Source organism: Crocuta crocuta, unplaced genomic scaffold, assembly GCF_008692635.1.
Source record: "Crocuta crocuta isolate KB4526 unplaced genomic scaffold, BGI_CrCroc_1.0 scaffold26, whole genome shotgun sequence".
NCBI classification, from domain to species: domain Eukaryota; kingdom Metazoa; phylum Chordata; class Mammalia; order Carnivora; family Hyaenidae; genus Crocuta; species Crocuta crocuta.
The window spans coordinates 3,714,013-3,739,496 of NW_027532249.1; the positions used below are offsets into that span (position 1 = coordinate 3,714,013).

General features: G+C 36.5%; 1 protein-coding gene across 2 annotated transcripts in view; it reads left to right on the forward strand.

The window, feature by feature from the left end:
* The first annotated feature begins 8,090 nt into the window (after positions 1 to 8,090).
* PPP4R1 (protein phosphatase 4 regulatory subunit 1) overlaps positions 8,091 to 25,484 on the forward strand; it is a 40,862-nt gene continuing 23,468 nt past the window's right edge. The window contains exons 1-8 of one of the 2 annotated variants that reach the window (XM_077778104.1): positions 8,091 to 8,254; positions 9,029 to 9,135; positions 13,433 to 13,575; positions 14,027 to 14,173; positions 16,819 to 16,926; positions 17,064 to 17,129; positions 17,805 to 17,963; positions 22,484 to 22,611. In XM_077778104.1, the coding sequence (XP_077634230.1) occupies positions 8,106 to 8,254; positions 9,029 to 9,135; positions 13,433 to 13,575; positions 14,027 to 14,173; positions 16,819 to 16,926; positions 17,064 to 17,129; positions 17,805 to 17,963; positions 22,484 to 22,611 (1,007 nt within the window). In that variant the 5' untranslated portion in view covers positions 8,091 to 8,105. The remainder of the gene's footprint in view (positions 8,255 to 9,028; positions 9,136 to 13,432; positions 13,576 to 14,026; positions 14,174 to 16,818; positions 16,927 to 17,063; positions 17,130 to 17,804; positions 17,964 to 22,483; positions 22,612 to 25,484) is intronic. The other variant, XM_077778105.1, reaches the window with a different exon arrangement.

Sequence of the window (25,484 nt, forward strand, 5' to 3'; positions counted from 1 at the left end):
TTTTTAATTTTATGGATTTTTTAAATACACTTTGATACCCACTTTCAAGAATAAACCGGGAATTTTACCTCGTTCTTTTTTCTTGATCTCTTTCCATTTCTTACACAAAATTTTACCCTAATATATTTTTTACGCTTGAAAGTTTCACTGATTATCACATTTCTTGCATCAAAAATATGTATAGAAAGAGAAATGGAAAATTTTAATTTCCTGTGACCAAAATACAAATTTTTTTGTTTCAGTTATTATTCCATTATTATAATTAATATTCATTTGGTTAGCCAAAATGTATCACACATTATGGTAAAGACTTTGTAAACAAAATTTGATTGAATGGGCATTTCTTAATTTATGTATTCATGGTTGAATGTAATTTGTTGCCAGGATGTGACAATATTTAGCACTGATTTCTGTTTTTTAAGACCTGTGTGCACACTGAGAAGTTTTGTTGACATAAGTTGATGGAAAGGATTTTAACAGTGCCACTAATTTCCTTGAACTTCATCCAACTTATATGCTAACATTTTTTAATTACACTTTTAATGAGCTATCAGCTTTTCAAGTTTTTTTTTTTTTAAAGCAAAGAATTGAAAAATACCTGACTTGTAAAAGTATTTGTTGCAATCTTAGAGAGTTGATCTCTTAACACTTTCAGCATTGTGTCTCAATGGGTCTCTTTGTTTGACAGTGGAGTTTTTTTCCAGCCTTGGGTCAGTGTAACAGTGGCCTTGGAGTTGAGAGATACCTCTTTCCTTGTCCATTGGGAGTCTGGAAGATTGTAAAAGGAAAAGCCTTAGGATCCAAACCACTAGGCATATTTTTGCAATGAATACTGCTAGAAGTTGAGGTCTGGAATATCCCTTAAAGTCATCTGTTTGATTTATTCCCAGGAAAATCTTTTGTGTCCCACGTGAAGTTGAAGTGCCCTGGTTTGCTCCCAGCAAAAAGTATCAAGAGTCTCTGAATTAGGGTGTTGGGAACTGGGAGGTGGGAATACAGGATACTTTTTATAAAAGTAGAATTTATAGTTCTTAGAAACTGATTAGGTAATGGGAGCAGAGAGTTACTGTGGGGGAGAAAGTCATGAGGAAGAACTGGTGTTTATAAGATTGGTTTGGACAGTTAAATTTTCAGAACAAATGTGACATTGAGGTGTGGAGAGTCTATGAAGTTTTTGCACATATGGATCTGGGGGTCTGGGCAAGAGAACTTTCTGGGTCATCTGCATTGTAAGTAAAGGGGATTTTCAAGGGGAAGAGGTGTGTGTGTGTGTGTGTGTGTGTGTGTGTGTGTGTAAAATATGAGGACAAAATTGGAAGGAAACTCCTTCCATAAAGAGATCAGAAAAAAGTAAGCAAGAACAGTCCAGAAAGGTAGAAGAATACTCAGGGTTGTTACTTCCAGAGAACCCAAGAAAAGAAAATTTAAGAGGAGGGTGTTGGGATAGGGGGAGGCAGCCTTGCCAACTGTGATAGAGAATAAGGCCGTGAACCTAAGAAGGGCCCTCTAATTTTGGCAGATTATTGCTAATGTTTAAGATGAGAGTCACGAGAGTGAAAGAGAAATAGAATGGATTATTTTTCTTCAGGAGGGGGTGAAGGCTGTAAAGGAAACTACTTCTGTAAGAAGTTTGATGAAAAAGTCTTTTTAGAGAATCACAAGCTTAAATTCTAGATTCATTGTGTCAGGAAAAAGCCACATAGTCAGAATTGGCCTTAATTACCTTTATATTGCTCACAAAGTATGGTATACGTGGCCTCCCTTTCCCTCTGCCCTTGCAATGTTGTCGTTTCTGTAGTGAGTCCTAAATGAAAAAGGCAGTGTTTTTGGAAAAATACATCTTCATACAGCAGTAGTGAGATGCTACATTTTGAGAGGCATGCGAGGACAGCTGAAGGACTTTTATATCTTCTTATGTTTTTTAATGTTTGTTTATTTTTGAGAGACAGAGCAGGAACAGAGGAGCAGACACACATACTCACTCACTCCGAACCAGGCTCCAGGTTCTGAGCTGTCAGCACAGAGCCTGTACCAGGGCTCAAACTCGTGAGCTGTGAGATCATGACCTGAGCCAAAGTTTGATGCTTAACTGATGGAGCCACCGAGGTGCCCCTATCTTCTTGTGCTCTTAAGCATATATGTGGTTATAGAGGAAAATGGTTGTCAGGTGCACTATTCAAACGTTTCCCTTGCTTTTGTTCTCCTGGCTGCTGGCATTATTTCTCCTGACTTGGTGCTGTAGAGTTCATCAAATACAGGTGTGATGGTAAAGGAAGAAAGGAAGTTGGTTTTTCGAGGGTAGTTCTGGGAACTTAGAGATCTGGAACATCTTCTGAGAGAATTTAAGATTTAAGAAAGTACATTCAAAATTCTTGAGTGAGCCTGAAATTAGCATAAAGGTATAGTATGTCAGAGCATTGTTAGCAAGGAATAGAAAAGAGGCTTACTTGTGGTATTGATGCAGGTACCACCAGGTTGCCTCCACTGGATTAGAATGTACTCTTTTTTTTTTTTTTTTAATATTTTTATTTATTTCTAGGAGAGAGAGAGAGAGAGACAGCGTGAGCAGGGGACGGTCAGAGAGAGAGGGAGACACAGACTCTGAAATAGGCTTCAGGCTCTGAGCTGGCAGTCAGCACAGAGCCCGACGCGGGGCTCGAACCCACGAACCGCGAGATCATGACCCAAGCGAAAGTCGGACGCTTAACCGACTAAGCCACCCAGGCGCCCCGATTAGAATGTACTCTTGAAGGGGACTAGGGCTTCTCTGTACTCCTCTCTCCCTCTGCTCCAACAGCGAGGAGTGTCAGATAATTGGAACAGGAGTAATGTGACACTTGCACTTGCCTTAGAATGCTGTGTAAAGGCAAAGGGTCTTTCGGTTTGGAAAAGACAGAATGATCTTTTTTTTCTTTCTTAACTTAAATGATGATTTGGGAGCGCCTGGGTGGCTCAGTCAGTTAAACTTTTGACCCTTGATTGCGGCTCAGGTCATGATCTCACGGTTTGGGAGTTCAAGCCTCGCATTGGGCTCTGCGCTGACAGCTCAGAGCCTCCGTGGGATTCTCGTTCTTCCTCTCTCTCTGCCCCTCCCCTGCTTACTCTCTCTCTCAAAATAAATAAATGCACATTTTTTAAATGATGGTTTTGATTAATAACCAGTGATTTTAATAAAGTCTTATTATAGCACAATTGAATAAGTACATATGCTGCCCAGAATTGTCTGTCGCTCAAAAGAGGTATATCTACTGTTGAATTTAACTAAGTTGCTGCTTAGCAAATTTTAAATGCCATTCCTAATTACAGAGTGGTAATGTGATTTCTTTAGCCAGGTAAAAGGATTTTGCAAAATGTAATGTTACTTTTTAAAAATTAGACGGCTAAGTTGATTTTGGTTGGCCACATTCCTCTGCTCTTTCTGCCTCATTTCTGTATGAACCCTTTGTCCCACCTGTACTAAATAAATTCCTTGTAGTTTTTCTTTACTTCCTCACTGTCTTTAGATTTCTTTGCTTAGAACGCCCTCTTTCTGCCCTCTGCCCTGCTTGGCAAACTCCAGTATATCTTCCAAGAATTGCTTGACAAAAGCCTTCTTATACTCACTAGGGCAGGTTTAGACATATAACAGTAAACGATATATGATAGTTAACAGCATATTTTGTATGTATTCTTAACGCTGTATATCTTAGTATATACATATATAGAGAGAGACCTATAAAGATATGTGCACATATTTACTCATATATACTACATGCATACACTTTTTGTCTAATATTTGTGTTCCTTGGGAGTGCTTGGCACTTACAGTATATGTGCTGCCCTACTTACTGGTTGACGTGGATGACAACATTTAAAAACACAGAAACCACATTGAGATTTTCTGTATCTAGAAACAAACCTAAATGCAGAGGGGACAGAACATTTACTTGTTTGCCTGACACCATATCATATTTTATAGACATTATCTTTGAATGTGTGTCTTAAAAAAAAGTCTTGACCTTTTTACTTAAGTCTTGCAGTATTTTATCGATGAGGAAGTGGACCTAAATTAATTAGGTATTTGTAGAAGTTCACATATATAGTTCATAAGTAGGAAAACATGAGATTTGAACCCAGATCTGTCTTACTTTAAAGAGTCTCTGCCCTTTTCACACCACTTTTGCTGTAACTATGTTGCAGTTGAATTAATCATCTTAAAAATTCCGAATGGGTGCAACTTTTAAACTTTGACGTTTTACACACTGTTTTCCTTCAATTTAAAACAGCTGAAAATGGAACATTGCTTTCTGTGACTTTGGATTTCTGCTGGTGCTGGTGCAGGGAGCTGAGGAAGTATGGGAATTTGGGGAGGTCAGATAATTTCAAAAAGCATTTCAGAGTGATCATTGTTTTTATATGCTTTTTGGTAAGTTTGAAATTTCAAATAACATGAAAAGATGACATTTTTTTCTTCATCAGTGGAGGGGACTAAGGTTTTGGCTTTTTTTTTTTTTTTACATTTTTATTTATTATTGAGAGACAGAGCATGAGCAGGGGAGGGGCAGAGAGAAGGGAAGACACAGAATCTGAAGGAGACTCGAGGCTCTGAGCTGTCAGCACAGAGCCCAACATGGGCTCGAACTCATAAACCATGAGATCATGACCTGAGCCTAACCAGCTGAGCCACCCAGGCACCCCAGGGAGGGGACTAAGTTTATAAAGCTGTGAAACCAGGTTATGGATGCCATTGTGAAGCATCCATAAACTTTAGTTATCCGAAAGAAAGCCTCAGATGGGGTATGGAGGCATGAAATGTCTCTTTATCTGCAGTAATATTCCTTGTCTTTGTCTGTTTTGTATAGTAATAATATTATCCCCCCGCCCCCCCTCCAGCTTTCTTATGCTTACTGTTTCATGTTTTATCTTTAAAGAAAAAGATTCTTTGGGTCCCCCAGGTGGCTCAGTTGGTTGGTTAAGCGTCCAATTCTCAGTTTCAAGTCAGGTCATGATCTCACGGTTTCTTGCATTTGAGCCTTGCGTTGGGCTCTGCGCTGAGAGTGCAGAGCCTACTTGGAATTCTGTCTCCCATTCTCTCTACCCCTCCCCCACTCGCACACTCTCTTAAAATAAATAAGCTTAAAAAATGAATCCTTTTCCTTTCAATCTCTTGGTTGAAATTGTGGCTTTACAGCTATGTCTCTGGTGGACAGCTATAGTTAGGTGTTACTTTTTTATTAGTTGGGAATCTCTGCTTTTAAATGTTTAGTCCACGTATATATAGTGTAATTATTGGTCTGGTTGTATTTAGGTATGCTTTTTTCTTTTTATTTTCTCTCAATTTTTGTCTATTAGAGACAGCATGTGCTTGCACATGTGCACCCATGTGTTTAGTAGGGGCAGAGCGGGGGGGAAAGAGAAAATCTTAAGCAGGCTCTGTGATCATTGCAGAGCCTGACTGGGGCTTGATCTCATGACCCTGAGATCATGACCTGAGCCCATATCAAGAATTAGACACTTAACTGACTGAACCACCCAGGTACCCTTGGGTCTGCTTATTTCTATTTGTCTTTTTTTTTTTTTCTTTTTTTCTCTTTGTTTTTTTTCCTGACTTTCTTTTGGGTTAACGATGTTTTTTTTAGTATTGCATTTTAATTCCCCTTTTGGCTTTCCAGCTATGCTGCTTTCTTACATGTTTTAGAGATTACTCCTAAGGACTATAATCTGGGTCTTTAATTTATCATACTCTGTTTAAAGTTAGTGTTGTACTTTACAGAAACTAGAATCCTTGTAGCAGTACAGCTACATTTACTCTATGTTGTCTGTTTTATCAGAGGATATTACTTACTATACCATCAGTCAGAGTATATGCTGTAGGATTTTTTCCTTAGTGGTAATAGTGTTTTTTTAAGTGATTATTTTTTGTGTTTCTCTTTCTTGTAACCTGTGGTAGGCGTTTGCAGGATGACTGGGTAAGACCTAAATGCACGGCCTATAACTATGGTAACCACTCCTTGTGGCCTCCATAAAGATGATATCCAGAGTGTTATTGGTCCAATCAAGAATTGATGAAGAATCTTGAATTCAGAAAGGACGATTCAGGCCAGAATGATTCCACAGATATTGGCAGGAGGCAGCAGTTCCAGGAAATAGAAATGAAGCTTTGTCACCATTGCCTATGACAGAGTAGAACACCTCCTTTTGTAGAGAAATAGTCAACCATGATGGATAGAGTGGTGACAGAAGTTGAAGGAAAATACAATTTTGTTGCCCTCTGAGAATATATTTCTTAAATACAGTTCAACAATCTGCATTTGAATTAGTAGGAATATTCATTCAAATAAATGCTCCTAGGCCTTACTCCGACCTGTGTAATCGGTATTTGAATATGAGTGAGACCTGGCAGTGTGCATTTAGAGATAAGTAAGGACCAGAGTCAGTGTTACTAATGTTTATCTTTAAGATTGATAAGTGTGAGGCTGATGAAACAGTTTGGTCATAGTCATAGAATTCTAGAGTCTGCATAAAGGCGCCTTTGAGGCCCGCTAGTTCAACAGGCCTGTGCGAGAAAGGAGAAAACAGAGGCCAAGTGAGAGTGTCTGAGGAGTTTTTACAACTTCCTGATTCAAAATAAATAAGGCACTTTGCTGTGAGTTCTAGATCAGCATAACCTGTATAAAACTTTCTGCACTATGTAAGTAATTATTTCCATATTAGGTGTTATTTTTAATCCAATTTGAAAATCTCCACATTTTAATTGGGGCACTGAGACTATTTGTGCTCAGCGTGATAATTGACATGGTTGGGTTTAAATCTCTCATCTTGCTATTTCTCATCTGTTTGCCCTATCTCTTCTTTTTTTCCTCTTTTTCTGCCTTTCTTTGGATTGAGTATTTTTTATGATTCCATTTCATGGCATTTATTGGCTTACTGGCTGTATAACTTTGCTGGACTGGGTTTTTCTTTTTTTGATGCTTACTGGTTGCTGTAGAGTTAATAATTAGTATATATCTTTAAGCTATTACAGTCTGCCTTCAGATAATATGTATGTCTTCATATACAGTGAAAGAATGTTAGGATGGTGGACTTTACCCTTCTCCTGCCTTTGTGCTATATAGTCATACATTTTATTTCTGTACGCGTTAGAAACCCCGCAGTAGTTTTTAAAAACTTTTATTTAAATTCTAGTTAGCATAGAGTGTAATATTAGTTCCAGGTGTTACAATATAGTGAGTCAGCAATTCTATATATTACTCAGCGCTCACCACAAGTGCACTTCTTAATCCCCATCACCTATTTCACCCATTTCAGACATCCCCCACCCCCAATTATCTGCTGTCTATAGTTAAGAGTCCCCACAGTACATTTTTTATCTTTTTATTTTGCAGTACATATTTTTACTTTAAACAGTTATCTTTCAAAGAGATTCTTAAATATGGAAAGTCCTTTGTATTTACCCACATATTTGCCATTTCTGGTGCTCTTCATTCCTTTGTGTAGATCTAGATTTCTAATTGGTACAATTTTCTTTTTGCTTGAAGGACTTGACTTTAATATTTCTTGTAGTGCAGGTTTGCTGGTGATGATGTCTGTCAGCTTTTGTGTGACTGAAAAGGTCTATTTTACCTTTGTATTTGAAAGATACAAATTTCAAAGATATTTTAAAGATGGTTATTTACTGGGTATAGAATTTTAATTAGACTTTTTTTTTTCTTTTAGTCCTTTAAAGATTACGGTCTCCTGGCTTTTATTGTTTCTGATGAGAAGTCTGCTGTAATTCTTTGTTCTTTGTTTATAATGGGAGTTTTTCTCTGACTGCATTACAGAGTTAACTATATCGTGTTTGACATTTTATTTATTTACAAGTTAGTGTTCTGATCGAGCCTGTAAATTCTCAGTGATCGCCCCATGCTGAGTTTCTGTAGCCTTTCTTGTTTCTAGAGACAACTCGACCTATCTGTAGGAAAAGGAGAGGAAGCATCCTTCAGTTTTTCATGGCTTCCGAGTTGATGTAAGAGTCACCTGTGACCCTTTATACCACTCCGGAAACAATAAAGGCAATTTTATAAGCTGCTTCAGACAAGCAAAGGATACATTTTAGTTTCAAAGTGTTATAAGGAGTATTTCTGATGTCTCTGATAGTTGGTGTGGATGACTACAGCTCAGAGTCTGATGTGATTATTATACCTTCAGCCCTGGACTTTGTCTCACAAGATGAAATGTTGACGCCACTGGGGAGACTGGACAAGTATGCTGCAAGTGAGAACGTATTTAACAGGTACATGCATGTTCTTTTCATTGTGGAAGTGGAAGGACAGTTTTTACAACATTAATTTCAGTAAGGAAAATACAGTTTTCCAGTTTAAAGTCGTATTGTTAACATGTGCAATCTCAGTCGTCACGTTTTATTTAATTATCACAGCCATGGCCTCTCTTATAATTATTTATTCCTTGATCCTAGTAACCATGTGGCACTCTTTGTTTCTTGGCAAAAAAAAAAAAAAAAAAAATACCATTACTTATTTGCTATGAGCAATAATTTTGATAATTATGTAAAGTGATTACTGAAGGGATTGTATTATTCTTGGAGCAGGTGATGTTCACGGGGATTGGGACATACATCCTAATGCATTGTTTGTCCAGTGGTGGTCCCCAGATCACCTGTATCAGACTTTCTTGATAAGTCTTTGCTTAAATTTTTTGAGTATAGGTGTGTAAAACTCATTTAGTAAAAATGTATGAAGCTAATATTCTGAATAATGAAGAATGTGTGTATTTTCCCATGATTTGATCATTGAAGATCGTGCTTTGAAATTTTATAGAATTTTCAGTGACCTTAGAAATTTGTCACAAAGATGAAAAATATTTTGGTAACTATTCACTCTCATCTTGTTAAAATAAAATCCATACTGATATTTGTCACTTAGGAAATTTGTGACTTAATTTATGTTATAAAATATTTTAAGAAAAGTTTTCTTTAGAACTGTATAGATTCTACATTTTGAAATTCTAAAATTCCACTAAATGCTATATCATTTTCTTTTTCTGTTAGACAAATGGTGGCCCGGAGTTTACTGGACACGTTGAGGGAAGTCTGCGATGATGAAAGAGATTGCATTGCTGTTTTGGAAAGAATTAGCAGATTAGCTGACGATTCAGGTATATAGTTAATGCAGAGAAAAGTTTCTTTTACCAACTTTGAGTTTTTAAAAGCTATTGAAAACCTTAGTGTGATATGAGATTTCTTTAAAAAGATTTCTGAAGTAAATTACCAAATGTGTCAGTAACAAGAAAATCCTCTTCCTAAGATCCACACATTTTAATAGCTGGTCTGTTTAGTTTAATTTTGGAAATTTCGCATCAGAAAAATCTAAAAATACTGTTTTGCATCATGTATGTTAATCGTAGGATTACTAAAAAACTTAAAAATAATTTTGAATACATTTTAAAAGGGATAGAGTGGGCTGTAAACTTTTTCAAGCAAATATAAAAGGCTTCCTTTTTGTATGGTTTCTCACTTGCAAAAAAAAAGTCAGCCACTCATGGTAAAGCTAAAGTTTTTGTCTCCAAAGCAAAACTAGAAGGGTCTGTTTAGACAAGAGGTAAACCTGATTTGAGGCTTGAAATATAGTTATATTGTTTCCTTATAATATTTTTTCTTGTGAAATATGCATAACATACAATTTACCATTTTAACCTGCTCTTAAGTCATAAGCATGTTTTTATTTTAGAAATGATTCAAAAGTAAATACTTTTTTTCCTTTAGATCTCTTTATTAAAATGTGTTATTTTTCACTTTCTAACAAACTTTTTGGCATGTTAACGGTCTCATTTTTTATTTTTAGATGAGCTCATCTTTTGGTGAGCAATTTGTTTTATGGGATTATGTTTTACTATTTACATAACCCTTAAGTTATTTTCAGTTTTCCTATAGGGTAGAAAAAACATTTGTAAGTTAATCTCTGTCATTACAGTGTTCTGTGTATGTACTTGCTTAGGTGGACACTTGTGCGAAATAGTTTTTAATTACTCTCCTCAATTATAGTTTTTCCTTATAATTTATTTTTAATTGGGCAGAAATAGAACGATTTAACTTAAATTGTTGGTGCATCCCTTTGTGGTTATTCCTTTCTCATAGAAATAGATATTCTTTATGGAGGGATTTGTATTTATTTTCTTTTACCTTTTTGCCACCTGTAGCACTGGTTTTTATTAATATACATGTATATGCAGTTGACCCTTCAACAACGTGGGTTTGAACTGTACAGGTCCAGTTTTACAGATTTTTTTCTATGAGTAGATTATAAATTTATTTTCCTTATGGTTTTCTTAATATTTTCTTTTCTCTAGCTTACTTTATTATAAGACTACAATATACAGTACATATAATATAGAAAACATGTGTTAGTCAGTTGTTTGTTATAGGTAAGGCTTCCAGTCAGCAGTAAAGCTGTTAGTAGTCAGGTTTTTAGGGAGTCAGAAGTTATATGTGGATCTTTTGCGCAAAGGACGTCAGTACCCTAGCCCCCTAGTTGTCAAGGATAAACTGTTTTAAAAATATATTCTCGAGGCACCTGGGTGGCTTGGCTGGCTAAGCATCTTACTCTTGGTTTTGGCTCAGGTCATGATCTCACAGTTCGTGAGTTTGAGCCCTGCATCAGGCTCTGAGCTGACGGCATGGAGCCTGTTTGGGATTCTTTCTCTCCCTGTCTCTCTGCCCCTTCCCAGCTTGCTCACTCTCTCTCAAAATCAATAAATTAAAAAAAATATATTTTCTCAAGTTGTTAAGTTCATGATAAATACCTTTATTGACATTTATATATTTCATAATACAGTGCACAGTGAATCTAGGATAAATGCTAGAGCAGTTACCAAGGTGAATATCTGTCTTCAGATTAACAGTTTGATGAATGCAGCTAACTTCTAAATAGTAAATTATAACAGGGAGGATTTGCACTGGCTTCAGAATGTTAGTGACATTGAGTTGGGTTTAGTAGAATGATGAGGTACAGAGAAGGGAAGGAGCATACTCAAGAGAAGAGAAGACTGGTTTAGAGGTTTAAGGAATTCAGGATAGTGGCCCATTTGCCCAACAGGTAGTTTACTGAGTCTACAGTTTAAAATAATGAGGCTGTTCAATAAGGTAGTCGAGGTCTGGATTGTAGGGTTTTATACCGTGTGCCATGCTAGAGAGTTTGTTTTTGTGATTTAGAACAGCGATGTTCCAGTGAAGACTGACTTGGTGAAAAGTTTACTGTTACTTTAATATGGAATGAAACTCACTACAAAAAGTCACGGACTCTAAATTTTCAGCCCCATGAAGTAAAGCAAAATGAAGGCCCATGTAATTGGTACTCAGCTCAAGAAATAGAACTAGCATCCTAGAAACCATTTCAGAAGCACCCCTTTGTTTCTGTCCTGTTCTTCTTCCGCAAGGAAATCAATATTTTGACCACTAAGGATATAAAGTAGTTTGCTTCTCTGAATGTTATATGGAATCATACTAAATATGTTTTGTGCCTAGCTTCTTTATACTTCTGGAGCTTATCATATTGTTGGTGTGGAACTGTATTTATGGATTTTTTAAATTGAATCAGAAAAGAGTTGGATGAAAGATGTACTGATGAGGGTAAAAAAAAAGTTAGTAAATTAGGAGTAAATCTAACCAGGCATTTGCTGTATAAAAATCATTAAAATATGAGTGACCACTTTAGAGGAATAAAAAAGTCAAGATCAAAGTTGATACAAATAAGGCAGACAGAAGATTTAAAGGTTCTAAGCTCCTTGTTTGTTTAGGAGAACAGAATATCTGCTTTAAGTTTACAACTGTACATTTTTCAGTAGTCCTTACCTTGAATGTCATGATCAGCCCAGCCCACCAAGTTAGAGACTTCAGGCTCAACTCCCTTCTCCTCCTTCACTCCCTTCAACCATCGCAATAGCTCTGAAATCCCTCCCCAGTACTTCAGTTTCTCCCACACAACTAACAGTGGGTTCATTTCTCTACTCTGTTTTGTTCCGTTGCTCTATTTGCCTAAGAGAGCTTTGAAGAAAGAAAACTGATTTCATTCTCAACTAAAACTGTAACTTGTGTCCTTTATTTGCTTCAAAAATGTATGTAACTAGTTCAGTTAGCAGATTCAGGGTTAATGAGGAAAAGGAGAGGCCTAGGTCTCTTTTTTTTTTGAACTAAGTTTTTAATTTTCAAAACAGAAGCACTATTTTGTTCAATTATTGTCTAACTTCAAATGGCACAGCCATGTAATAGAGATTCCAGATACTGGTTTGTTGATAAGATTCTTAGCTTTGTAAAATGCTAGTACATTTGCTGCTGATACTTTGATTAATTTCTATTTGTTGAAATCTAAAGTTCCTCTGGCCCCAGGCATGTATATTTACCTTAAAGTAATGTTAATAATATAATCATTGATGGGTACCAAAGTTCTAATTGGGTCTAATATAATGAATTGTATTGATATCCATCATGTCTTAGTCATTTGCATTTCTTCTGTGAATTGCTTGTTTGCATCCTTATTTTCTTTCTTGTATTCATTTGAACAGTAGGTCCTTTGTATGTAGTTATTAATACTTTGTTATTTGGGTTTTCTGCCAGTCTGGTTTGCCTTTTAACTGAGTATTGTACCTGTTGTCTGTATTGAAGGCTTTATAAAGTGGAATTAGTTGGTCTCTTGGTTGGTTTGGGGGTTTTGTTTGCCTTAGAAGGGCTTCCTGCCTCAAGATGAAACATTTTTAAAATTTGTCTTTTAGTGCTTTTGATCTTTTAAAAGAAAGTTTGGAACTTTAACTCACTTAGAGTTTATGCTGTATAGTATAGGAATCCCCCTTTTTTCTCACGTTACTGATTCTCTGCCGTTACTCTTAGACAGTTCTTCCTTTTGAAACCAGAGATTTGAAATGCTGTATTTGTCACATTTAAATTTGCTCTATTTACTTGGGTCTCTTCAGATTTTTTTTTAAATTTCTTTAACTGTATTGGTCTTCTTTAATGGTCAGTTACCATTTTAGTCATAATTTTTACTATAAATTCTCCATGGAGTGATTAACTTTATTAGGAACCAGTCCTTATGTCTTGGCCTAGGAGGTTTTTAAATACTTGCGCTTATAGGTAATCTATATTTTGTTGATGTGAATATTGGCTGTTTAACCCCTAGCATATGTGGTACAATGTAGGTGATGGATAAATTCAGTCATAGAAATGATTGCATACTCAATGCGTCATATGAAAATAGAAGCGTGGGAAAGGAGTAGGGTCTTCTTTCACTCATGGGCTGACCTGCGTATGATTGTGGAAAGAATCCCAGAGTCAGAGAACATTTTGTAAGCCCTTTTTATGCTGAGGATGGAAGTCTAGAGCTTTCCTAAGTAGTCGTAAGCCCAGGCAAAGATTTTGTACTGTGGGAGAACGTGTTTGCTCACATTTCTATTATTTCAATAGAGCCAACTGTGAGAGCAGAGCTGATGGAACAGGTGCCTCACATTGCACTGTTTTGTCAAGAAAACCGGCCTTCAATCCCATATGCTTTCTCCAAATACTTACTACCTATCGTGGTTAGATACCTCGCAGATCAGAACAATCAGGTAAGAGTGCCGTTTACGTGTTCTTAATGGAAATTTATGTAGTATGATCTATGTAGAATGGCCTGTTCTAGGGGACCTCATTTGAACGTTTTTTACTTATTACTCTATTTTTTGAAATGACCATTTGTCTTAGACAAGATACGTTGAGAGTCTGGCAAATCTAGAGAGTCTCCTTAATGCATTAGAGATGGTGCCAGTTTCTGTGTTCTCACATGGTACCCTCATGGGTGTCCCCCAGAAAGTGCTGATTTGCGAGCCACCATTTGTCATATCACAGTCTGCCAGGTTCTGTCTATGCAACAGTTGGAGAACATAGCCATCAGTTTTTGTTTGCAAGGTTTTGCCACTTACGGATCCCTTTTGAGATGAAAAGTCTTCCATTTTGTGAAAATCAAGTAATAGAGTTTTGTTATGTCTGTACTTTGTTTATACTGCTGATTTTTTTTCATAGGTAAGAAAAACAAGTCAGGCAGCTTTGCTGGCTCTGCTGGAGCAGGAGTTGATTGAGCGATTTGATGTGGAGACCAAAGTGTGCCCCGTGCTCATAGAGCTCACTGCCCCAGACAGCAACGATGATGTGAAAACGGAAGCTGTGGCTGTAAGTAGGATGCATTTTTTCTATTTAGGTAAAAATAAGTCACTATATTGACAAATAATAGATGCTCAAGTATTACACTGCATTCCATGCTATGGAGTTTATACATATTAGGTATCAAAGTAACCACAGATCATTAGAAAGGGCTAAAAGGGGACATAGGCATACAAAAAAGGTACGTGTTCTGTGGGCCCCATATTATGCTTTGCACCTGTGAATTAGATGGCCCTATCACTGAGCTCTGAGGAAGCAGATATGCAGCAAGAGAGTAAGAAGTAACTATAAATTCATTACTATGGAGAAATAAGATGGGAGAAATAGTGTAGTTAAAAAACACAACACTGTATTGAGTGAAGAAACATTTGTGAAACTCTAAATGCTATTGAACACATTCTAGGTACTGTGTAAACACAGAAGAAAAATAAAACTTACCTCCTACCCTTGACAGTATGGTCTTTCAGAGAAGCATAGTCAGGCGAGTAGTTTTATGATATATGTGATATAAATTGCAATTATAAGAAAAATACACAGATTAAATCATTCTGCGCATAACAAGGTCGAGTATAATAAATCCATCTAAAAATTCAAATCTCTTTGGATAGTGAGAGTTTACCATTTAAACCTAAAATAATATAATTGCACCTTAGTTGATGTGAAAAAAATTATACCAAAATTGTACTGTATTTCTGAATCATTAGAAGGATGAGTTAGGTCATCTCTCTAGTCCCCTTTCCCTTGGAAATTTTTTTTTTTAATTTTTTAATCTTTTATTTATTTTTGAGAGAGAGACAGAGACAGCATGAGCAAGGAAGGATCTGAGAGAGAGGGAGACACAGAATCTGAAGACAGGCTCCAGGCTCCGAGCTGTCAGCACAGAGCCCGACGCTGGGCTCGAACCCACGAACCACGAGATCATGACCTGAGCCGAAGTCGGATGCTTAACCGACTGAGCCCCCAGGCGCTTGGAAATTTCTTGATTCCGTTTTATTTTTAGACACTCTGTAACAGTGAATAATAAATTTAGGCACTTTTTAGTAATACCATTTTTACTGAAGTGAATTCACATAGTAAAAAACCATTTTTTAAAGTGCACCGTTAAGTTAGCATTTAGTACATTCACAGTATTGTACAACCAGCACCTCTGTCAAATCCCAAACATAGGTTTTGTTTTTGCTTTTTAATTTCACACGTCCCTCAGTAAAGGAAATCAGTTTTTGTGTAACTCAGCAGAGTTTAACTTGCTCTTTTATTTTTATGGGATTAACAATAGTGAAACATTGTAATGTAATAAAAAGACTCTCCAATGCTAGTATGAAACCCAGAATTCTTTTACAGTCAGTTTATTAGTCACGTTTTGCATTCCCTGGCTTCCTAATTGTCCTCTATCTTGGGAATAATTCTTTCTGATGAATTTAATTACGCTAGATCAGTGATACAGTAAAACTTTGGATCTTTAGAATTTGAAAATGGTTAGTAGTAGTATGGAGTCAACAAAACTGGCTTTGGGATTTGGGAGATATAGATGTTCTCTACAGTTCGGAGGATGCTGGGGTTCTGATGGGGATTGTGTTGAATCTGTAGATCAAGTTGGGGATAGTTGCCCGCCTGAAAATCCATGAGTATGTAGATCTCTCCATTTATTTAGGTCCTTTATGTATCTCGTCAGTGTTTTGTAGTTTTCAGTAGACAGAACACGTGTGTATTTTGTTGAACTATGTTTCTTAACATTGTTGCCAGTGATACTGTTTTAAATGTTTTCAGTTCATTGCTAATTTATAGAAATACATTTGATTTCTATGTTCTGACATATGTCCTGCAAACTTCCTAAGCTCGCTCATGTCTGGTGCCTTCTTTGTAGATTCCTTGGGATTTTCTAGCTAGACAATCCTGTCGTGTATGAATAGAGTTTTATTTCTTTGCAATCTCTGTTCCATTTACTTCTAATCCTATTTGTATGGGCTAGGAGGAGATGTAAGAGATACATAATAACAGACCATCAGATTTCTTTCTGTACTAACTGGGAGGGTGGGGTTTATTTAAATAACATCGGACAGGTTTCAAACACATTCAAACACAGTTCATCCTAGCTTTGCCTGGTACTGCATTAACTGAAGCTAACTGAAGCTGCGTGTTGGAACTGTGTCCTTGCTGTGCTTGGAACTGAGGCAGTTCTCTTATGCACAAGTTTCTGTTAAAACGGTACTTTGCAAGGTAATGACTGCCTCCAAATAAGTCTCTTCTTAGCAGTACAAATGTACTAAATCCACATTCTTCTGGATAATCTGTCCCTTTGAACAGTTACCATTCATCTTCTTACTGGGAAAATGTAGGGTATTTTGCTTTTAAGTTATCAGGCAAAATGATTAATAAGATCAAAACTATAGTCAGAATGAGATTTTTCAGATTGTCTCTGGGTTTACTGTGCATTTAATAATTATTGATTGATTTTATTGGTTAGAGTAAATATCTGTTTTTTCTGTCTTCAACTTGGATAAATAAGATGAATGTTTTTTGTGATGTTTGCAGTGTGATACCATATCCCATTTTATATTTCCTGAAGTATATACTTTTAATAGGTTAGTAAACTTAACTGGAAAAGTCTTAATTTGAAGATATTTTCAGTGTGCTTTTGTTCTTATCCATTTTAGATAATGTGCAAAATGGCTCCCATGGTTGGGAAGGACATTACAGAGCGTCTTATCCTCCCTAGGTTTTGTGAGATGTGCTGTGATTGCAGAATGTTTCATGTTCGAAAGGTATTTTTTAGGCATTTTGTTTGCTTAAGTACATGTGGCTTTAGTGGTTACTGTATTGATATGTGAAACGTAGAAGATTATTTTTAAAGCAGTGTATTTGTAATATTTTGAAGTGTCACTGATGTTTTTGTTGGCAGGTCTGTGCTGCCAATTTTGGAGATATTTGCAGCGTAGTTGGCCAGCAAGCTACTGAGGAGATGTTGGTAAGTATTGCAGAAATGAAGGGGTAAATAAAGGAGCAAGCAATACGTTACGCAGTTAACACATGAATTTGAAACACATCTGTTCACAGTCACCTTTTATTAACACAGTTCTCTGAATGTAAACCAGAAAGATAATATGACTTCGAGGGTTTAAATTTCTGTAATCCGGCCCTTGAATTGTATTTAGATGATAGTTTGTTAAAAATGAAGGTATGTGATGTGTAAGAACCATTGATTTATTTTTACTTCTCCCATTTCTGTTAAACAAGTCAGTTCTTTATTCAAACAAATCTTTAACTGCAACTCTCAAGTATTTTAAGTGACAAATTAAACCTACCGCTTGTTTTTATAGGGTTAGTACATGGGATATCCATGCTTCAAGTATGATATAAGTTAACATACACGGAGAGTTTCTGAAGCCCTCTGTTAGGCAAAACCGTTTCGGTGCAAGCTTTTGAGTAACATTTCAGCTTTATTTGTTGGTTTTGCTCTTCCGTAGCCAGCAGTGAATTAGGTGTGATTTATTTAAAATCACTGAGTATTAATACTACACAGTTCTTCTAAATTGTTATAGGAAAATCTAATATTTTTAAAACACTGTGAAAGCAGAAAATGAGGTGAAAGTAACCACTGAAACCTGCTTCATCTGCCTAACAAAGCCCTATTCTTGCATAGCTGCCCAGGTTTTTCCAACTTTGTTCTGATAACGTGTGGGGAGTCCGGAAGGCTTGTGCTGAGTGCTTCATGGCGGTTTCCTGCGCAACATGTCAAGAGACCCGGCGGACTAAATTGTCAGCACTGTTTATTAATTTGATCAGTGATCCTTCACGTTGGGTAGGGTTTTGTCTAATTGTCATTTTTGTAAAATAATACCTTTTACACAAAACATGGTTTTGATTTCATAATTTAAGAAATAATTTATTATTCAAAGTACGTTTACTGTTAATACTTTTAGGAGTAGACAGTAAGTAAACCTTTGTATTAACTTTGTTTATTAAACCAGGTGGAACTTCTGTACATATGTAAATCATGTTCATTCTATTGATATGATGTGGTATATTGATTCTCAGATGTCAAATAACTTTTACTCAGTCTTACCTGGTCATAGTGTAATAATTCTTGATGTGTTGCTGGATTCAGTTTGCTATGGTTTTGTTAGGGGATTTCATATTCTTGTAAAAGATAATGGTCTTTAGCTTCCTTGTGATGGCTTTTTGGTTTTGTTTTTGTTTTTTTTTGTTAACACAGTAATGCCTCATAATAGAACAAGTTTAGGAAGTGCTCTTTCCTCTTCTGTGTTTTGGGAGAATTTGTGAAGAATTGGTGTTCTCTTTTAAATGTTTAGTAGAAATCAGCAGTGATGTGATCTCAGTTTTAACTTCTCTTTGTGTGTGTGTGTTTTTTTTGGGGGGGGGTGTTTACTACTTACTTGTTATAGGACTATTATCTTCACTTGTTAAAGAGTTATTCAGATTATTTCTTCTTGAGTCAGAGTTGGTAGTTTGTCAGAATTTGTTTCATGTAAGTGCTCTAATTTACTGGTGTGTGATCCATAGTATTTACTTCATAATCTTTGTATTTCTCTAACGTTAGTAGTAATAGCCCTTCTTATTTATTTTAAATTTTTTTTAATTTCTGAGAGAGAGAGAGAGAGAAAGAGACAGACAGACCATGTGAACGGGGGAGGATCAGAGAGAGGGAGACACAGAATTTGAAGCAGAATAGCCCTTCTTTTTGATTCTAGTAATTTGAGTCCTGTCTGTCTCTTTGTTTCTCGACTGGTCTGCTATGGGTTTGTCTGTTTTGTTCAGCCTTTTACAACATTGGCTTCACTGGTTTTCTCTAAATTTCTGTTCTCTATTTCATTAATTTCCACTCTAATCTTTATATTACCCTCTTTTCTACTTGTGCTCTTTTTCCAGTGTCTTGAGGTAGATTAAGTTATCAATTTGAGATCATCTTTCTTTGAATTACCATCCAGGATAACTGGCTTTCATCCTGAAGAGCTTCCTTTTGTATTTACTCTAATGTGAATTGAATAGATTTCTAAATTGAATCAATCTAAATTGAATTCTCAATTTCTGTTTATTTGGGAATCTCTTTCTTTTGCCTTTGTTTTTTGAAACATAGCTTTATTGGGTATAGGATTCTTGGTTAACAGGTTTTGTTCTTTGAGCATGTTGAATATACAACTTGTCCGCACTGCCTTCTGGTCTCTTTTGTTTTTGCCAGAAAGTCAGATGTTTATTGGGGTTCCCTTGTAAATGATATGTCACTTTCCTTTTGCTGCTTTCAAGATTTTCTTGCTTTTGACTCCTGGCATTTTTACTACGATGTGTTTTTAGATCTTCTTTGGTTCATCCTACTTTATTGAGCTTCTTTGATGTATAGACTATTGATTTTTAACAAATTTGGGATGTTTTAAGCCATACTTTCTTCAAATATTGTGTCTTTTCTGACTCTTCTGGTATTCCTATTATACATAGGTTAGAACACTTAGTGTCCCACGTTTTTTGAGATTCTGTTCGTTTTTCCTCATTTTCTTTTTTCTCTCTGTTCTTTGTCTTGCTTAATGATATACCTTGTGTTCACTAATTCTGTTTTCTGCCAGTTCAGATCTATTTAAGTTTGTTTTTATTTCAATTATTATACTTTTCAATTCTAGAATTTCCATCTGATTCTCTTCATTAACCTGTGTTTGATAGGACACTGTCCTCATACCTTCCTTTATTTCCTTATTCATGCTTTCATTCTGTTCTGTGAATAATTTATCGTGGTCACTTTGAAGCTTTTTTCTAAGTCCAGCATCTTAACTGTTCCCACATATGATTTCCGTTCCCTGATTTTTTCCCCAGTGTATGGATCATACTTTTTTGTTCCTTTGCATGCCTTTTATTTATTTATTTTTTTGAAACTGGTCATTTTAGATACTATAACAAACTTGGATACTGGTATCCTTCTCTGGGGCTCATTACAATCACCTGCTAATTTGCTTAGTGACTGACAGGAATGCTTTAGTGGACCCTTCTTCCCCCTCCAGGAGGCACAGCCTCGGGCATGCCCCCAACCACCTTGGGGTGACCGCATTTTGGTGGGATGGAAGGACGGCAGCCTGGGGTTCTCTCAGCTCCTCTATCCTGGCCTCATAAGCCGGGGCGGGGCCCGTATTCTGAGTACTCATGCCCCAGTATTATGAGCCACATCCAAGGTGGAACCTCCATTCTACCCATGGGCGTTGAGCAGGAGAAGGAAGCCCCCATGCCCACTGTACTTGTCCGGGACCTGGCCTCAGCACGGGAAGCTGGGGGCAGGGGGAGAAACCTCAGAATCCCTTTGGCTGGAAGCTAGAAGAGAGGGGCCCAGTGCTGCTCGAGTAGGTTTGCCTCCCTGGTTCAAGTACTACAGACTCCTAAGGGGTTTTTACTGAGTATTTATAGATTTTTGTTGTTTGCCCTTAGAGCTATGTCCAGGGGTGTTGAATGGTGGGGTTTTGGAGGTTTGGGTTTTTTTTTTCTCCGTTTTCAACTGTTTCACTGGAGAGCAGGTCAGTGGGTCTCCGTATGCTGTTACAACTAAAATAGATCTCAGGACCTTACCGTATTCAAATAGACTCTACGTAGAAGGAAAGATTGTTAAGCCTTAGTACTGTTTTCATGTTTTTAAAAAATGTCTTCTATAAGTTTATTAGAAAAGATTATGTAGCTTATTTGAAGTTTTCATTTTGAAGCTTTATTTTATCATTTTTTAATTTTTATTTTATCATTTATTTTATCATGTTTTGACTCAGTGACATGCATTATTTCCTGTTAATTTGGGGATATGTTTATATTTAAAATGAAGGATTCCTTAAATCTGTCATTTGAGGTGTATGTAAATCCTAGGCCTATTTGGGACAAGTTCAGAGTTTTAACAGCATGTGGAATAGACTATACTCCTGCATATAATCTTAAAATTTACCTTTTATGTTTTTATGGAAGTAACATTTATTTACTGTATAAAGGAAAATTCTGTAAGTTCACACATATGCTCCTTTTCGCTGTCTTGTATACAATTCTAGCCTTTTTTTTTTTTTTTTTTTAATCAATTGAATCATTTTGGATCTGCTTCCCCCAAAAGGTAAATGCTAGTGATAGGTATACTTTTTCCTTTAAATTTTTTAAATGTTTGTTTTTGAGAGCGAGAGTGTGAGCGAGCATGCACGAGTGGGGGAGGAGCAGAGAGAGAGAGATACACAGAATCTGAAGCAGGCTCCAGGATCTTAGCTGTCAGCACAGAGCCCACTGCAGGGCTCGAACCTGTGAATTGTGAAATCATGACCTGAGCCACCCAGGCGTCCCTAATAGGCATAGTTTACATGTACTTGCCTTTATAGGATTTATATATGTCATGTAATCCTCATTTTATTTATTTAAAAAAAGTATTTTTAATGTTTGTTTATTTTTGAGAGATAGAGCACAAGGGGGAGAAGGGGAGAGAGAGGGAGACGCAGAATCTGAAGCAGGCTCCAGGCTCCGAGCTGTCCGCACAGAGCTCAGTGTGGGCCTGGAACTCATGAGCTATGAGATCATGACCTGAGCCGAAGTCGGACTCAACCAACTGAGCCACCCAGGCTCCCCATGTAATCCTAGTTTTAAACCATGGAAAGGGTATTGTTATGCCTCAGGGGCAGGGTCTTAGAGAAATTGGATTGCAGTTTCTGCCCCCAGAGTGGCCTCTGTCAGACCTTCTGCTTCCTCTCATGAATCCTCTCTTCCCCCAATTTTTTTTTTTTTGTGATCTTGATGACAAAAATAATACAGAAGTGCAATATGAAAGAAATAAATAAAATTCTGTAACTTTTTTTCAGCTTTCCTACTTGAGACAGTCATGGATAACAGTAGTATGTATGCCCAGATTTTTGTGAACTATTTTAAGTCAGTATTCTATTTCTGATTAAGTCTGTAGTTCTGGCACATCTGTCTTGTTTCCTTGTAGTAAACAAATTACAGTCTTTCCTACCAGAAAACGTGAGATGGATTATCACGTTTTTCTTTCTGGCTCTGTATTTTCTGTTTGGCAATCTTGGTTTCCTTGAGAACACTGCAGGGCCCCCGTTAGTGCCATGCAAATGCTTTATGGACTCTCACGTTCATATTCTCATGATGGAAATCTTCAAGCCAGGTTTTAAAAAGTTGAAAGTAAAAAAAGAGAATAGTTTATAAAGAATTTTAAATCCTAGCTGAAGGACCATTTATAGTTCTGAAGCTGGGAGGGTTTTTTAGAAAAACCTTATTCCTGTCTTAACCATACTTCAGTGTATGGACAGTAGAGGGTTAATAGTCCCTTATTTTTACCTCCTCTTTTTTTCCTCCTAGGTTCGCCAAGCAGCTTTTCAGTCTTTGGGACCTTTCATATCTACTTTTGCTAATCCGTCTAGCTCAGGCCAGTATTTCAAAGAAGAAAGCAAAAGCTCAGAAGACACGTCAGTAGAAGACAAAAATAGGTATGATTTCTTAAAACTTTACTTTCTAGCTTTATTGCTTGTGAACATGTTTTCATTTCCTCTATTTTATAATAAATGTTCTTTTTGGAGACTTTGCTACTTCATATGCTTGTAAAAATTGGTAAATGTTTTTAAAGAGCTATATTCTAAATACATTTGTTGAATGTCTCTGGTTAGTTGCACCTTAAATGAGAAGCTAAAGATGCATGTAGCACAGTGAGCTTGACCCCGGCCATAGAGAAAAGTATAGATGATAGATATGGTAATTTTTTAATTAATAAATTTATTTAATAAATTAGTTACCTAGTAAATCATCTGTTGACATTTAGAATAGATGAAGTAATATTTGTACAATTTAAAGAGTTCAGTTTTTTAAGGAGTAAAACCTAATTTTGGAATATGTTTATTTTAGCATATAGTCCATTTGTTAACTATTATTTTTCCCTTCAGTCAGTTAATTTAATTGGGGATCTTGAACTCTTGTCTACAGAATGATGATTATCTCTTATTGAGGGGGAAAGTATTGTAATGATTAGCACCAAATTAATGTACTTATTAACTAGATTATCAACTTTAAGTGTAATAGGGCAGCTAAATTTTAAAGTAAAAAGCACAACTCTTGATTTTTATTTTTAAGCTTTTTTAACCCTAAAACATTCTGAGTTTTAGTTTTTAAAATTTATTATACTTAGGGGAAAAATTTCAAGCCAAACTTAGTGCATGGGAAATTTGCACTTTTACAGGTGCACACTTGAGATAACTTAGAACCTGGTTGTGAAACAGTCCCTACTATAATGCTTGAGTTACCATAGTGTCTTGTCCCTCCCTTGTCATGATGCTAATGGACATTTTCTTCTGTAGGTCTTGATACTGTGATATTTGCTTTCTTGGTGTTTTGATTTGGCAGTTCTTCCTTTCTTCTCTGCTGCCTTGTTTTACCTTTTTGCCCGTTCTCCTACTGTCCTGCTGAATAGCCAAACAAACCTGAGGTACTGTTTTTTGTAAAGGAAGAAAATCACTCTAAATCTGTCCTCCTAGCAAGCAAATTCTGTCAGTTCTTTTGAAAAACAGCTGCTGCAAGGAGTTTGAGAAAAATGATGATGGGGGAATGTTATCTGTTTTCATTTTTAAAGTCAGTGTTCACTGCCTTGTTCACTAACTGATTGTACAAGGACAGTTACATAACTTTCATTTTTAAATCTGGAGTCTACTAAGTGAAGATACGAATTTATAGTAAATTGTATAGGTCAGGGGTCAGCAAACTTTCTCTCAAGGCTAAGTAAATATTTTCAGTTTCTGCCACCACCACTCAGCTCTGCCCTCGGCAACATGACAGCAGCCATAGACAGTACATAAACGGACGGGCATGGCTGTGTTCCAGTAAAACTTTATTGGCCAAAATAGTTGGTGTGACTGTCGTGGCCAGTGGTTGTACTGACTGCCGGTGTAGGACATTATTGGAAGAGATGTGTAAAGGTAGCCATCTTTTACCTGGAAACCTTAATTCCTCTTCCGTTGTAATGAGGTATGTCTTAATGTCAAGTCAGTACTATTTGTAGCATTGGGTTTTCACTATATTGTTGGACTTCATTGAATCGTGTTAATGGTATAGGGGAGGGAAGAGAATTTCTGGCTGAGGAGGGAGTTGTACTATAAAAGCTTTTGTGTAGTTTTACTTCCTGACTTCAAAAAAAGATAGTCCTGTGTATTATTCATCTCAGAACTGTTAAGTTTGTTTACCGTCTCTTAATTCTATACTGGCTTTTGTTTTAAGCTGTTTTGTTATTTAGGATTGATTAATTGGTTGATTATGCAGAAATTAATTGAGCACCTACTATGAATCAGCTCCTGTAGATAGAAAGCAAGAACTTGGTTCTTGTTCTCAACGTCCTCAGTTTTTCAAGAAGCCAGGTCTTACAAAGTAAGCAAGTTTTTGACAGCCTGTTTCCACTACAATTTATGTATAATATAGTTTAATCTGATCCTGGAAACATTCAATATCACTTAAGATTTTGAAGCATTAATTGATTTTAAACCTCTGACTTTCTATACCAGATTTATCTTTCACTCACCTTACATCAAGCTATTAATGCTTTGAAGGTATTAATAAAGGCTACTTCCAGAACCAGAGCTAAATATTTAAATTTGCATTTTTAAATTATATTAAATAGGCATTTTCTTCTTTTTAGTCAAATCAGCTGTTATATTATTCTCTGAATACACTATGTTCTTTTGATTCTCCTTGCTTTCTGTTCAAGAAGCTGTTCTGTTCTATCCATATCTCCTTTAACAAAGTGTCAGCATGTTTGCTGTCTCTGGACTCACTTCCTCCACGAATCTTTTCCTGAGCTTTTTTGGGAAATTCAGAGCTTTTGCGTCTTGGCTAACACTAGTACTGGAATGAGAGCTCTAATTTCTGATCCATAGCTTTTCAGTTGTGTATTTGCAGATATCACCCAGCAGTCCATTTGCTGTGGCAATCTAGTTTGTTATTTTCGTGGAAAAGAACACCTTCACTGGGCCTGGCACATGGTTGGCACATAATAAACCCTGAGTGAATTGTAAGGAAATCTCAGAAGCCTTATGTAGCTACACCACTTATGCCAGCTTTTGTCAGTTTAGCCTCATGCCAACTGTGTGAAAGTAAGATTGCTGTTGGTACAAATTTATTTCACTGATGTGAAAACTTGATTTAGCTAATTCACAGTACTGGAAAGAGGTATATGTTCTTTACTTTCACGTCAGGATATGGAGCTTCTTTAACCAGATGTCCCACAGGTCATTTTCTCCTTGAAATACATGTACTTATTTTTGTAGGCTCAGAGTCTGTCAAGAACTCAGAGGGTATTAATAGTAAACTTAAGTAGACACTA